The sequence below is a fragment of the Triturus cristatus genome, chromosome 3_1 (assembly GCF_964204655.1).
Source record: "Triturus cristatus chromosome 3_1, aTriCri1.1, whole genome shotgun sequence".
NCBI classification, from domain to species: Eukaryota; Metazoa; Chordata; class Amphibia; order Caudata; family Salamandridae; genus Triturus; species Triturus cristatus.
In genome coordinates this window covers 435,659,206-435,675,798 of record NC_140583.1, presented here as the reverse complement: position 1 = coordinate 435,675,798, position 16,593 = coordinate 435,659,206, and the positions used below count along the sequence as shown (strand labels likewise).

Genomic DNA, 16,593 nt, shown 5'->3' with positions numbered 1-16,593 from the left:
GTCCTGGTCAAGCACGATCAATTAACTCTATAAGTGCTTTTTGCTTCTAAGTGGTATTTTTGCATTTTGCATTTAATCTTTAAACATTCATATCTCAACTTCTACTTATTCTACTTGTGGAAGAGGTGCGGTGCAGTGGCCAGGGATCCTGACTCCGGACCACAGGGTTCACGGTTCGATCCCCGGTGCCGGAGGAAGGTTAGCCCAGCACCATGTGACTCTGGGCAATAGCTCGCTTAATCTTCCCCACGGCCCCCAGCGCCGGGTCACCTCTCCAGAGGTAGCTGTGCGCTTTACAAATGCTGGTATTTAATTTCATTTTTGTTGTTTTGGTCTTGTTGTAGTTAAAAAATCATAATGTATTTTTCTAAACTGGTGCAAAGTCTTTTTGTGGTGTTTTTACTGTTACTGTATGAAGTGTTGCAAAAATACTTTATACATTGCCTCTCAAATTAAGCCAAACTTCTCTGGACCAAGCAACTAGAGGGTGAGCACAGGTTAAATTATGACTAGGCTTGTGGCTCCTTGCTTGGACAGGGTGCATACCTCTGCCAACCAGAAACCCAATTAAAGCTTACGAATTAAGTGTATACATCTCTGTCTGCTTCATAAAATATTTTATTCCAGTGAGAAATCTCTTAATTCAGAATGTCATTTCAAAATTTGGCATGCAGTCCTGGGATTTAATATACATTTCTTGTTTAGTACAAGAATGAGTTTAGATTTCCAAGTGACAAACTGATATTTTTCTTGTCTGTTTTTAGATCATGCAGAAACCAGCAAGTAATTTTGAAGAATTTCTACGTGCTCAACATTTGGTAAGTAAGTGTACCTGAGTGAATAGAAAAAAAATGAGAATAGGATTTGTCAAATGAGCATTCCATACACATAGCTGCAAAAATCGACGTTGGGAGTCATTTAAAGGTTGGTTGATCTGGGACATCAAAAACAAAACAAAAACTGCAAATGCTGATCCTCCAACCCTGCAGTTCTTTTGACCTGTTTAGAGGTAGGGGGAACCGCTTTATTTCAGGTAAGGGAATCTCAGCTAGCTCAACAGTCAGAACCCTTGACCCGGCAGTCTGTTCTCCACAGAACCAAGTTCACAGTGGCTTTTGCTTCGCCCTGTTTAGGGAGGGGTAGCCGTCACTGGATTTCATTGCCCATGCAGAGTAAACAATTAATGATCCTGATGTGCAGGGCCATTGTATTATTGTTTTTTTCAGAAAAAAAGTCTTGCTGTGAGAGCATGTTCTAAAAAAAGATTGCGAGCTGCTTGAAAACATGGCTCCTTCTCAACATTCTGCTGTACCTTCAAACAATCCACTACACCAGTGAATACACTGAAGTCATAGAGCTCCCCACCAGGCAGGTGGGGATCTTTAAGTATGCTAAGTGATCCTCTAGTGAGCTGCTGTCATAGTCTAAATGGGACACTTTATTACATTAATAGTACGTTAAATGCAGTTTGATGATGAGTTAAATCAACAAAAGTAGAGTCTCCAACAGAAGTCTGTCATTTTGAAAATGAAGTGTCCTTGTATCAATCTTCCTACCTGCTGACTTGAATCATTCATCCTAATTTCATTAAGTAACATTAAGCTGCTGTTGCCAAATGTAGACATATGCAATAATGTAGAGGTAGAGCAGCCCTGTTGAGACCATTTGCTATATTATGCGTGGGAATTGATCTATTGGGCAATGACCCAACAGACCAGCTAGTTATGTGTAATCTTGTGTTCTATGTGAAGCACCCCGCTACTCATTTAGCAAGATCGGTGCTATATATGTGATGAGGTACCCCCTGCCATACATTGGGAGGATATTGTTCATCACTAAGGAGCTTCATAACCATATAGAGGAACGAGGCCAAAGGCTGACTTTCTTTTTAACGTTATGAAACTCACCTGGTCTCCTGGCTCTCACAAGAGGCATTATGACAGCAAAACTCAGCTGTGATCACGTATTACAGTTGAGCGTTTACGTCATTTTATTGCTACAGATGATTACAGACACCACAACTCAATTGTAGTAAGGAAATTGGCACCGGCATGTAGACAGGGATTGCAGGCTTCGATGTATTATATATATACCTCAATAAATTACATTTTACAAATTAAAAATAACCCATGTTCCCGTCCACAGAGTCAAATATGTTTAATCTTTTGCTCAATTGTGGTAGCTTTGTTAATTGCCAAGCTAAACCCAAGAGAACTTGCATGTAGGTGTGTGTTTAACATGCCAGCTATTACATCAAGTGGATTGTGAACTTCAAACTTTGCCACTTTTTATACCTCTTGTACTCCTTGCCATTTCATCTCTATAATGTGATGACTCTTTGAAAGGCATATGTTTTTCTCTATTTCAATTATGATTAGCGATGATGTCATAGCAAATGCATTTTTATTTCAATACGTTGTTCGCTTTGAGCACCTATTATTGCTGAGTAAATCTTAGTAGCAAATGCATTTTTAGTTCAGTACATGGTTGGCATTCTGCATAACATTGCTTTACAGAACGTAGCAGTAAATTGTATTACATATACACCTAATGTCGGGTTAAGAACGCATTGCGTTTTAGTATATTATTGAAGTGTACTGCTTCATGTCCCTAGCGTGGTTTCGCTAGCATATTATTATTATATGTGAGTCAGTATCTGCAATCAGTAGGCGGCTTTCCCACAGCGGCTTACTGTCTCAATTAAGCACCCTTCATAAGTATTGTGTTGTACATGTTTTAAGAAGCATTATAATATAGACAGCTCACAATGAGGAGCACAGGCAAGCTAGAAGCTGCTGCCAAATCCTGCTTTTCAGAATGTTGACCGGTGCATATGCTCCAGCAGAAAAAGGGGGTAAATTTACATATCCTCGCTGCACTACAGACCCGTCGTCACGCTAACTCATTCACACACGCATTCATTGGTGGGGCCCATAAAACCAACACTCATACGTTTCTCTCACGAGTCTGCACACAGGAGGGATGAGGAATCCGCTGGACATGTGGGGGTACCTTATTACCTATAGGGAAGGAAATTTGTTACAAAATGTACATATTTACATCAATACCTATAGGATCCTAACCTTAACATCAAGGCACTCCACCACTTGGTCGATGGACCAATTAGTTGGTCTGGTTGATGGTGATCTAGAACCAGCTAAAACACATTTAAAGTTTCGGAATCCTTATTCAGTGTCCTACTAAAAAGAACCACAAACTCATTCTTTGTTAATCAATGTTTAGTTTATCTAATTGCTTGCTTTCAGTTGCATAATTCGCATTTAGGTCAGCAAAACTCAAAATTACTTATTCAGCACAATTTAGCATGACATTTATATTTACCTATTCTCGCTATCGGGGTCTTTTCTAATTCAATTGGCTCTGCATAACCCAAATCCTTTTGAATAATTGTCCCAATCGAATGCAGGCCAAACTCAATCAGTCCGAAAAGTTCTTTCGCTCAGCATGGCACAGTCCCAAAGATATCCTACGGACCAAGCAATCGTGCAAGCAAATTCAGGACACCCCTCTGGAACGCATTAACTCCTCCGGGACGCACTCTGTAAGTCCTCCCTATTCTACTATCCTTTTATATCAAAATTCGGGGGTACGTGTAACATTTACTGAATTGGGAACGTTTTGGGATTGGTTGAATCTCTTAAAGTTGCAATTTAGTTCATTATTTTTCATAAACCGGGGTTCTCATAAGATTTGTCATGTCATCCTCTTAGGTCATATAGTTCTCATGCGAAAAGGTCCGATGTATCAACATATTGGCTTTCATTTATAGGTGGCTATTGTTCCCTCGAGTTATTTACACTGACTGAAATCTGGCAGTCCTCCACTTTCCTATCCTTGACAAGGAACACTGGGCTCTGAATTGAGGATGCCTGGAGATCTTCGGAGCCATCCGAGTCTGCGCAGTAGACATCGCGCTCACAAGACGGTGGCAATTTTGAATGTCATGGCTTGGTACGCCCGAATGCCAACTTAAGCAAAACAAACATAAAACATAATTAACATATGGAAATGAAGATTTTATTGTTTAACCCCATAGTAAGCCCATTTTTTATTAGTACTTTCCTAGTTTATAGCGACATTTAAAGCAACAATACTCACCATTTGGTCCCAGCAGGAACACAAAACATGCAATTTCTCTATCACCACACCTTCTATGGTTAATATGCGTACTACAGTTAGTCATTACATTTATTCTGCCATGCAAATAGCAATTAGTCCCGCGTGAAATTCGTGTTTATCAAAAGTGCAATTTTTTGATTAGTGTACCACGGCCCACAGTTAATACAGGTTAATATGTAAATTGATTACATCATTAATATTTTCATGCAAAATAGAGAAGGTATACAAAATTTCGTTTTACCTGCTCCATCAATCCCCCCTTTGGTGATTTTTAACATCACCACAAATACCCTTAAATTTGATCAAAAAAAATTCGGAAATGAATTCAGTTCTCTTAAGTCTGTTACATCACATTATGGTTTCCCCCGTCTCATCCTCTTTTGTTTTCTTATACATATTTTCTTTCCATTCTTCAAGTCCTATATCTTCTATTTCTCTTTCCTTTCTTTCTTTCTCTCTTTTCTTAGCGACCTCTCTTTTTATTTTTTTTGTAATTTTCTTCTTTTTATACATACACAACCTAACCTCATAATTAATACTAGCATTACCACACAAGTTATTGGAATTAAAATCTTGCCTATAAATTTACTACCTAGCATAACTAAGAAGTTCTTAATAGTAGAAAACCCTTTCCCAATTCTTTCCCAAACACTTTCAACCTCCAATGGAACAATCTCCTTGTGCAAGTCAGTTATATTCTTAATATATGTCTTTAGATCTTGATTTTCGTCAGGAATATAAGTGCAACAATGTTGTACTTTCACCATTCCACAGACTCCTCCCTCTTTTGCCAAAATAGTATCAAGGGCAAGTCGATTCTGCATAACCATGGCTCTCATGGCAACCATTTCGGTATTTACCAGTAAGAACCCTCCAGCAGTGCTTGTCGATAAGCGATCCACTACTGTAGACAATTTTCTAATTTTGTGTGCATTCAGAGATATTCCAACGGCTGGTATCAGTGCTCCAAAAATATCCCCTACAATTTCTGACCAACTTTCCCTCCTTCTACGAGTTAGTTGTCTACCTATCTCATGCGCACCATCTTTTCCCCTTTCCACATGAAATATCTTTGGGAAGACCAAACCTAGGTAACATGTGCCATACCAATGGTACGGTAGTCGATAATAAGCTTTGTTCCCACATATGAAATATAATCCAGGGAATACCGGATCATTTCCTCCTTTAAATCCCCATCCTCCCATGATTCTATACGTATCATGGCATTCACTCGCACCTATGAAATAGTTATCATTCACAGTTTCATTTCTTCTAATACACAATTTCCCTTTTTGAGGCCAATCTAAAGCCATAGCCGGACTGGTTTCTCCTTTCAAATGTTTTTCTCTTTGAACATCCCAGACATCTTTTCTCCCTTTCCCTCAGGTATCTTTCTTTGCTTCTTGATTCTCCTCTCTTCCACCATATCCAAAAAGGTATTTTCTTCCCTCTTCGGACTACAAGTGAAATTATTTCTAAATACTGATTCTAAAGTTAATTCTCTAGTTTCTAAGAAATATTCACCTAAAACTTTACCAGGCTTTATCTTATTTAATTCAGGAACTACAGGTACTTGTGAAAAGATGTTATCTACATCAGAAAAATAATATTCAAGCTTCCCTGTTTTATAAAATAAACTTGCTAATACACTACAGGTTATTCCATATGTTACAGTAAGGTGGTGGCACGTCACACCTTCAGACACTGATGCAGGTAACTGCATGCAGACGTAACAATCTCTCACATCCATAGTCTTTACATATTCATATAATAACTTGGAGAAAACATTGTTAGAAAAATCAGTTATGGACCTATCCTTATGTAAATCAGTTCTATCTATCACTCCAGTTGAATGAATTTCATGAATCTTTTCTATATTAGTCTTATTCTCACTATGACCTTTTATCGTTTCGAATGTTACTTTAAGTGAAACTATTAAAGCTAATACACTCCACAGAAGCATTAGTAATCCTGTACAGCAACAACACACCTTGCACCATCTTCGAAGGAACACACATGTAGATTTTCTACCTTCTGTGTTTGCCATTTCGGAAATGATCAGCGTCTTTTGAATTAACCTCGTCTACTCACAACTAGTTTTGTCTAAACCCAAGGATCTGAGCGCCTACTTGGTTCTTTTCAGGTATGTGTCTTACTCAGTGTTTCGATTTCTCTCTGAAACACCTTCGTCCCTTCAATTTGGCATTTGATCGTTCTTCACTTTATTCTCACAATCTTGGGTCAGAATTTCCTGAACAACCGTCTCTTCTCCGATGTCTGACAAGATAACTCTCAGGATTTCCGAATCTTCGTCTTCTTCAACCACTTCTGGTATAGTCACACTTAGACTTCCTTGGCTGTCTGCTTCCTCTTGTACTTCAGGAAGTGCCACGTATGTCCATTCTGGTGACTTATATTTCTGGTTGGGTCTCTTAGTCCGTTTTCCCTTCTCCAAAGGTGTCTGATCAATGTCTTTTGAATTCCCTTGCCTAGACACCTCATTCACTTCTTCTGCTCTAGATGAGTTTACTCGTGTCAATCGATACCTTAATCTTTTTACTTTATGTGGCCAAATTTCATCCTTAGCTGGCCTTTTCACTTCTTTCCGTTTTCCATGCTCTTTTCCTCAGGACTCGGCCTTCTTGTACTTCTTCTTCACTTTCCTCAGATTCTGTTCCACCTTGACCCTTATTTTCTGTAGTTTTTCTTTTCACAACTTCCTGTTCCTTATCTAATTTTGTCCCTCCTCGTGTTTGTTCCACGCAATCTTCCTGCTGACTAACTGTCCCTTCTTCTAGCTGGATGTGTGGTTTCCCTACACCTCCTCGGTGGTCTTCCGCAACAATCTTACCCTTACTCTCTGTATCTAGCACCTCACCATCTACTTCTGTGACTTCAGGTGGAATTTCTCTCGTACTTGCATGTGGAGCTTCTTTATCAAGGATCTCCTTGGCAGTTTCCTCAATGTTCTCTTTTACCTTTTCATGTTCTTGCACTTGTCTGGTATCTGATTCTGAGCTAGTGTCAGAAATCTCCAATCTCCTTCTTAAGGGCAAATTCTCTGGTGCTATAACTGGACTTGATTCCAATTCCCCCCTTCCAGGAGTTGGTCTTGTTCTTGCTTCTTCTGAATCCGACTCAGAACTGGTATCAGATTCTTCCAAGTATTCCTCTTCAGGGTTATTCACCGGACTAGGGATTCGCAAGGTATGACTCGCATGAATCCAATTCTTCACTCTGGCATATTTCACAGCTGTCGTCGTGGTCAAGAACACTTGACGTGGTTTTCCCCACCGTGGGACCAGACTATTTCTTCTTCTATGCACTTTAATTCTTACCCAGTCTCCTGGACTTAAATCATGAGCTGGCTTCTTTTCAAGAGTGGTTGCATCCAATCCAACCTGATGAAACACAGAATGAATGGAATCAGCCAACCCCTTGCAATAATCCAAGACCAAGTCATCAGATATAGGCAGTAGTTTGTTGACAGGAATAAAAACATGTCTCATTGCCCTCCCCATTACAGTTTTGTGGGGACTCAATCCAGTATTCCGATCAGGGATAGATCGAATAGTCATGAGCACTAGAGGCAAGACATCAGGCCATTTCAAACCTGTGGCCAAACACATTTTTCCCAATCTATTTTTAATGGTGCCATTCACTTGTTCTACCACTACAGAAACCTCTGGGTGATAAGCACAATGCAGTTTTTGCTGTACATTCAATGCTTCACAAATCAGTTTCATGATTTCATTATGAAAATGCTTTCCTCTATCTGATTCGATCGTGACTGGAAAACCAAATCTGGGAATGAATTCTCTCAATACGAGTTTTGCTACTGTAATTCCATCACTCCTTCTAGTTGGGTACGCTTCCACCCAACGTGAAAATAAGCAAACTAGCACTAGAACATACCTCAGTCTATCGCAGGGGGGCATTTCAATGAAGTCAATTTGCATTCTGGTGAAAGCTCCTCCTTCCCGTCCTATAGTTCCTATGCTCACCACTGTTTTGCTTCCAGGATTGTATTGCTGACATATAAGGCATCTCTGACACAGGCTCTCAGCTACAAGCCTAAATTTTGCATTATATCAGGTCTGTTTGAAAAGCCTAATAATAGCATCCCTTCCTACATGTGCTTGTCCATGATACATCCGTGCCATGGTAGAGACCATGCTATCAGGCATGACTGGTCTTCCATCCCGATAAACCCAAACATGATCTGTCTCTTGGGGTGCGCATCCTGATTTTATCCACTGTTTCCTTTCTTCATCTCCTGCCTCTTCTTGTAACTGCCTCACCTCCTCCCAAGTATTCACAGTGTTAGTAAAAAGTAAGGGACATGAATCCATTTCTTTTTCCCTGCCTCGATTAACTGAATTCTGGTTGCGCGCACAATTTTGTGCCATGTCATTTGCAAACTCATTCCCCGCTGACACATAGTCAGCGGTTTTTGAATGGTCAGCACATTTTACAATAGCCAATTGCTTAGGCAGCTGTATTGCCTGAAGCAACTTTCCAACCACTTCTGCTTTCCTTATGGGAGTTACACTCAATGTCAAAAACCCTCTTTGGGACCACAACTGCCCAAAGTCGTGCACCACACCAAAACCATACTGACTATCAGTAATCACAGTGACTCTCAGATTCTTTCCTAATTTGCACGCTCTTGTTAATGCAAACAATTCAGCAACCTGGGCTGATCTCACCCCTTTCAGACAAGACGCTTCCAGTACAGCCGCTACAGTACATACCGCATACGCTGCACTCTAAATTCCCTCGTCTGTTCTCAAACATGATCCATCCACAAACATTACATAGTCACTTTCTTTCAGAGGCACATCTTTTATATCAGGTGTGGTTTAGTGTAAAAGTCAAGCACTTCCAGACAATCATGATCCACGTCATCCCTTACTTCCACATTCTCAGCATCAGGCAACAATGTCGATGGGTTCACATTTAGACATCTCACGAGGCTCATATTTTTTGCACCTAAAATGACCTTCTCATATTTGGTTAGACGACTATGCGTCATAAACTGAGTGTGACTCCTAGTTAAAAGGATCGCCACATCATGAGGCACAAACACTCTCGCAGGATATCCCATCACAATTCCTTCACTCTGTTCCAAGCTCTTACAGGTAGCTGCTACAGCTTTTAAACAACCAGGCAATGCCACAGCTACAGGATCTAGTATAGCCGAAGAATATGCAATTTGTCGCCTCAATTTTCCATGTTTCTGAACCAGTACAGAAAGTGCACACCCATTCCTCTCGCTGCAATAGCGCTCAAACTCTTTTTCATAGTCAGGCATGCCAAGAGCTGGAGCTTCACACAAACCGTCTCTTAATTGTTTGAAAGCCTTCAATTCCTCCTTATTCAACTCAATGGGGTCTTTCACATCACTCTTTGTCAAACGTACCAGAGGTTTTGCAATCAGTGAGAAGTTGCTGATCCACTGACGACAATACCTAACCATTCCAAGAAACATTCTTACCTCTCTTTGAGTCATTGGTGCTCTCATTCCTTTGATTATCCTGATCCTATCTGCAGTCACCTTTCTGATGGATACATCTGCCAGTGGATTCCTCACCTTGTGAATATCCCCTGCGCCAGCGTTCCACGGAACTTTTCTTTCCCAGCACTCCACGTCGACGTGGGCGACGTCACAATGCATCGGCTCCGCACGCAACTCCGTACGACGTCATCGGAGCCATAAGAAGCCCACGTCGGCGTGATGACGTCAGTTCCCTTTTTTCCGCGCCGTCGACGCGCAACGGTTTTTTTCCAGTGCTCTCTAGCTACTTTGTAGTTTAGCGGTGTTACTGTGTTAAATTCAGTATGTCTTCGACGAGGAAGTCGGGCTTTAAGCCCTGTAGGGAATGCGGAGGCCTGATGTCCATGACGGATCCGCATCAGGATTGCTTATGGTGTCTTTCTTCTGATCATGACATGGAAGAATGCGGGTGCTGTAGGAGCATGAATCCTAAAGCGCTGAAGGAGAGGAAGACCAAGCTCTTCATGAAGAAAATCGGTGAGGAGAAGAGAGGGAGAAAAAACGAGAAGTCCAGGCGGGAGTCATCGACTTCGAGGTCGTCGAAGTCGAAGAAACACCACAAGAAGAGGAAGCATTCTTCTCGGCTTCGCCCCGTCGACGTCGGAACAAGGACTTGTCACCTTCTCCTTCTAAGTCTCCGAAGTCTCCCTCGCCGAAGCGGGCTCCAGCTCATTCCCCGACGCCGTCACCGGCTCCGTCCAAGGCTTCGACTCCGGGTCAAGTGGAGTCTGATGTTCCTTTGGATGAGCAAGAACAGGAGGAGGCTGTTCCGGTGCCGGATGACTCTGCGGCTCCGGTGGATGATTCTGCGGAGCCGACGCCGGTGACTCCACACGGGGATACAGGGACGGTCCCTTATCCCCAATTCCCGGCTCCAGGTACGGATCCCTCAGGATTTCTGAATGCCATGTATGGTATTTTTAATAGGGCGTCCTTCCCAAACCGGAGCACCAACTGGTCCCGTGGGTCCGATGGCGTTTACGCTAGGGGTGCCGCAGCATTACGCTCAGGCCCCTTTTCTGCCCTTTATGCCGATGGCGCCTTCTTGGCAGTTTCCGGTGCCGGCTGGGGATCCGACTCGACCTCGGATGGACCGTCAGTCTTCGGAGCCTTCTTCGACGCCGAGGCCGACTCCATCGGTGCCGCGTCCGGCGCCGCCGACTCCACCTATGGCGCCTCCGACTCCGGTGCCTTTGGCTCCACCGACGCCGCGTACGACGTCAACGACGCCGGCTCCCCGGATCCGGTCGAGGCGGGAGGCCCAAAGGGTGTTGGAGGAAGGAAGATATCGGGCAGAGGTGGAAGAAGTTGAAGTCGACTCTTCTTCGGATGAGTTTGAAGGAATAGAGGAAGCAAGTGGTTTGGATACCACCCCAGAGTGGGAGCATGCTTCTGCAAGGTCTTCTCCTCTACAGGAATTGGCACCCTACCATGTGGTGATTAAGAAGGCCGCTGAGTTGTTAGATCTGCAGCTGCCCTCTGTGGAGTACAAGTCAAACCTGCTTATGGAGGTGTTACACTCTCCGACGTCGGCTTCAGAGCCTTTGTTGCCTTTCAATGAGGCCATCTTGGAACGAGTGTTGGAGGTGTGGAGGAAGCCTCTTTCAGCTCCGGCGGTTTGCAGACAGGTGGCAAGGAGGTACAGAGTTGCACCAGGAGACCCGGATTTTTTGTCCACACATCCATCTCCGGAGAGCCTAGTGGTGCAGGCTTCATGTTCTAAACATGCTTCGGGTGCTTTCCCTCAGTCTCCGGCTGATAGGGAGTCAAAGAAAGTTGATCAGGCGGCCAAGAAGACCTTCTCCTCAGGAAGTATGGCGTTGAAGTCATCTAATGCCACATGCTTGCTGGGGCGTTATGTGCATGCCTTGATGGACTCTATCAAATCTTTGGCCCCTAAGTTGCCTGAGGGGGATAAGTCGTCCTTCTTGGAAGTTGTTGCGGACACTCAGGCGGCTGCCAGGCAGGCGATCCAGTCTGGGCTGTATACGGCGGACTCGGTGGCGAGAATTATGGGGTCGTCCATAGCCGCAAGAAGGCAGGCTTGGCTCCATTCCTCTGGTTTCTCAGCGGATGTTCAGGCCACGTTGGTTGATCTGCCTTTTGACGGACAAAAGCTGTTTGGGGAGAAAGCAGACTCTGCCCTTCAACGAATTAAGGACAGCTGATTGACGGCAAAGTCCTTGGGTCTGCAGGCTCCTGCTAGGGGTACAGCTTTTCGAAAGTCTAGGGGATTCGGAAGATCATCCTTTCGCTCCTTCCGACAGCCCTAACAGCAGCAGCAACAACAGCAGCAGAATCCCCTCTATAGGTCCTATAGAGGGAAGCAAAGGGGTCGGAGAGGTTCTGGTTGCAACCCCTCTTCTTCCTCCTCCTCCTCTGCTCCAAATGAGGCTTCAGGGAAGCAGCCCTAGATCCCCCATCCCGGATCATGTAAGACCTGTGGGGGGTCAGGTGTCCTACTTTCTACGGGGTTGGAAATCTGTTACAACCGACCTTTGGGTTTTGAACCTCGTAGAGACTGGGTACGCCCTTCCCTTTCGGGAGTTTCCTCCCCCTTACCCTCCTTGCCAAGGTTATTGCTCGGAAGACCATCTGCTTCTCCTGCAGAAAGAAGTTCTAGCCTTACTTCAGAAGGGTGCAATAGAGGTGGTTCCGGAGCAGGAAAGGGGTCAGGGATGCTACTCCCGATATTTTCTGATTCCCAAAAAGGACGGCAGATTGCGTCCGATTCTGGACCTCAGAATCTTGAATTTTTACCTGAGACTGGAGAAATTCAAGATGCTGACCCTTGCGCAGGTTCTTCAAGCGTTGCAGCAAGGAGACTGGATGGTGTCGCTCGACTTACAGGACGCGTACTTCCATGTCCCAATCCTGAAGTCGCACAGGAAGTATCTCCATTTTACGGTTGGGTCGCAACACTACCAATTTGCGGTCCTCCCGTTTGGTCTTACTACCGCACCTCGAGTCTTCACAAAGGTGATGGCAGTGGTGGCTGCTCATCTCAGGAGGTCAGGGATCCCGGTTTTCCCTTACCTGGACGACTGGCTTCTGAAGGCAGAGTCCCCAGAGATAGTGCAGCGTCATCTGCAGGTGACATCTCAGCTGTTATTCGACTTGGGTTTTTCGATCAATGTGCCCAAATCTCACCTGGTGCCCTCTCAACGCAACCTGTTTATAGGGGCAGTACTGGACACTACTGTGTGTCGAGCATTCCCTCCTCCTCAAAGGATTCTCGACATTCAGGAGATGGTCCCTTTATTCCACAGTGGAGCGGTTGTTCCAGTTCTGAAGGTCCTTCGCCTGCTCGGTCTGTTTGCCTCCTGCATTCTGTTGGTCAACCACGCACGCTGGCACATGAGGGCGCTCCAGTGTTGTCTCCGCAAGCAGTGGTATCAGCACAACAGGGATCTCGGGGAATCGATCAAGATCTCCGGAGAAGCTCTGTCTTGGTGGAGCGTGGAGGGCAATCTGTCTCAAGGAAAGCCCTTCCATCTACCTCCATCGGTGGCCACAGTGATAACGGATGCATCCACTTTAGGGTGGGGTGCGCATCTGGGGGATCTGGAGATCAAAGGACTTTGGTCTCCAGAGGAGAGGTTGCTTCACATCAACCTTCTGGAATTGCGGGCGATTCGTTTGGCGCTCAAGGCCTTCCTCCCTTCCCTTTGCGGTCAGTCGATTCAAGTCCTGACAGACAACACGACCGCGATGTGGTATGTCAACAAGCAGGGAGGAGTGGGGTCTCTTTGTCTATGCAGAGAGGCCTTACAACTATGGTCCTGGGTTCAGGACCATCGGATTTGTCTGATGGCAAATCATCTGGCCGGGGTGTTGAACGTGCGTGCGGACAGTCTCAGACGGCAGTTCTCCGCCGACCACGAGTGGAGGCTCCATCCGGAGGTGGTTCGTCACATCTTTCGGACGTGGGGGACACCCCGGGTGGACCTGTTTGCCACTTTCGAGAACGCGCACTGCCCGTCATTCTGCAGTCTCCAGTATCCGATGCAGGGGGCGTTGGGGTTATCGTTTCAGTTGAATTGGGGCTCACAACTCCTTTACGCGTTTCCTCCCATACCCTTGATTCCTCGGGTTCTGAGGAAGATTCGCCAAGACCGGGCCCAAGTCATATTGGTCGCCCCGGATTGGCCAAGAAGGGTGTGGCATACAGATCTTCTCCACCTCTCCTCGTGCCCTCCGCTCCGTCTCCCTCTGAGGGCAGACCTCCTCTCGCAGTCGGAGGGGCAGGTTCTACACCCCCACCTCCAGGGCTTACACCTTCATGCCTGGAGGTTGAACGGGGCAACCTGAGTTCATTCTCTCTCCCGCCGGATGTGGTGGACGTTATTTTATCGGCCAGGCGACACTCCACCAAGTCCATTTACTCCTACTGGCGGTCTAAATTTGTTAAATGGTGTGGAGAGAGATCCATTGACCCTTTAAAAGCCCATCTTTCTGATGTGCTCCAGTTTGCTCTTTCCCTGGCTCAGCAGGGCTGTGCTGTGGCCACGGTCAAGGGCTATCTTTCCGCCTTATCGGCTTTTCTATGCCTTCCAGATCAACTGTCACTTTTTAAATCTCCGGTTGTTCTGAGGTTTATCAAGGGCCTTACAAACGTGTTTCCTCCCACTCCATTTGTAATGCCTCAGTGGGACCTTAATCTTGTTTTAACCTTTCTGATGGGGTCCCCATTTGAGCCTCTACATAGCTGTCCTTTGAGGCTGTTGTCCTTTAAGGTGGTTTTTCTTGTAGCCATAACCTCGGCAAGGAGGGTGAGTGAGCTTCAAGCTCTTAGTTCTAAACCCCCGTTTGTAACCTTGCATGCTGAAAGGATGGTTCTCAGGACCAGGGCTGCTTTCCTGCCAAAAGTTGTCACTCCGTTTCATTTGGGGCAGTCCATTACTCTCCCTGTTTTCTATCCTCCTTCTCATCCTTCCAAAGAGGAGGAAAGGCTTCATCGCCTGGACCCAAAGAGAGCTGTAAGCTTTTACTTGGACAGAACGAAGGACTTTCGTCTGGACGATCAGCTCTTCGTGGGTTATGTTGGACATTCCAAAGGGAGAGCGGTGCACAAGCGCACGTTATCGAGATGGATTATCCTTGCCATCAAGATCTGCTATGCCCTGGCTGGTAAGACCTCTCCTGAGGGCATTAGAGCTCATTCAACTAGAGCTAAGTCATCTACATCTGCTTTGGCCCAGGGTGTTCCTGTGGCAGACATTTGTAAAGCCGCGACTTGGGCCTCCCTTCATACATTCGCAAAGCATTATTGCTTGGACTCTGAGATGAGGAGGGAGGGCCACGTCGCGCGCTCTGTCTTGCAAGACTTTCTGGTATAAGAAGGTGGACACCCTCCTCCGGGAGTGGGGACTGCTGTGGGAATCTATTCACAAGGTGAGGAATCCACTGGCAGATGTATCCATCAGAAGAACAAGTTACTTACCTTCGGTAACGCTTTTTCTGGTGGATACAGTATCTGCCTGTGGATTCCTCACTGACCCACCCGCCTCCCCGTTGTCCACCTTTGTATACCATGAAAGAGGTCTTGTTTGAAATGTTTGTATACTTTCTTGTACATTTGTAGGAAATGCTTGTTTGATTAGCATTCTTTTGTTTTGTATGCTATGTATATGTATTGGTATTCTATATACTGTGTATACTTGGAGTTGTCGTTGGTTCACCTGTTCGCCTCGAAGGCATGGAAAAAATGGGTGGAACTGACGTCATCACGCCGACGTGGGCTTCTTATGGCTCCGATGACGTCGTACGGAGTCGCGTGCGGAGCCGATGCATTGTGACGTCGCCCACGTCGACGTGGAGTGCTGGGAAAGAAAAGTTCCGTGGAACGCTGGCGCAGGGGATATTCACAAGGTGAGGAGTCCACAGGCAGATACTGTATCCACCAGAAAAAGCGTTACCGAAGGTAAGTAACTTGTTCTTCTCAGCCCTTTTTCAATTTTATGGCCTAAGTACTGTACTTCTTTTTGGCAAAACTGTAATTTTGATGGGGATACCTTAAGTCCTCCATCCGCTAAATGATTCAGCAGAGCTACAGTATCCCCTACACAGGCATCTCGAGTTCTCGATGCCACCAGTAGGTCATCGATATATTGGACTAGTACTGAACTTTCGGGCATTTTTAAATCTTCTAGAGATTTCTTCAAAATCTGATTGAATATCAATGGACTTTCTGCATACCCCTGTGGGTTTCGGCACCATGCCAAAGTACGTTCGCCAAACCGGAACGCAAAAGTCTTTTGGCTGTTGGGGTGCAATTGAATGGAAAAGAAATCATGACACAGATCAATGACTGTGTACCATTCTGCATTATGAGGAATCTGGTATGGAATTACAGAAGTGTTTGGCACAATGGGACAACATGATACAACAATTTTATTCACTTTTCTCAGGTCTTGTACTACCCTAAAAGTTCCACTAGGCTTTTTCAAACCCATAATCGGTGAATTACATGGGCTGCTCATTATTTCTCTCAAAATACCTTGTTCAATAATTTTGTCTATTATAGAAGTAACCCCTGCAATTATTTCAGGTGTCAATTTATACTGAGGAATATTTGGATAACTTATTCCTTCTTTTACAGTGATCTTTACAGGGTCTACATTTTTCATTAACCCCATATCCTCTCCTGTGAAATCCCACACCTCGGGTCTCACTGTTTTTTTCAATTCTTGAGGCAATTCCTCTGGGTCAAATACCGCAAAGGCTTCAGTAACCTCCGGTTCCATATTTGCCATGGTCATTTGGTACAATATATCCTCATCTGGAGTTTCAAAAGCTATGCCATCAGGAGTACAGAAAATCGTGCAATTCATCTTACACAATAACTCTCTTCTGACTCACTCTCATCGCGTTGCAGCCAATACTGCGAAACAGCA

The 16,593-nt window shown here is 44.9% G+C and overlaps 1 protein-coding gene across 1 annotated transcript in view; it reads left to right on the top strand.

Annotated features, from left to right (window-relative positions):
* The first annotated feature begins 767 nt into the window (after window positions 1–767).
* The window catches only part of FAM227B (family with sequence similarity 227 member B), a 3,353,280-nt gene continuing 3,337,454 nt past the window's right edge, over window positions 768–16,593 (top strand). The window contains exon 1 of the mRNA XM_085646151.1: window positions 768–818. Coding sequence (XP_085502277.1) covers window positions 768–818 — 51 coding nt within the window. The remainder of the gene's footprint in view (window positions 819–16,593) is intronic.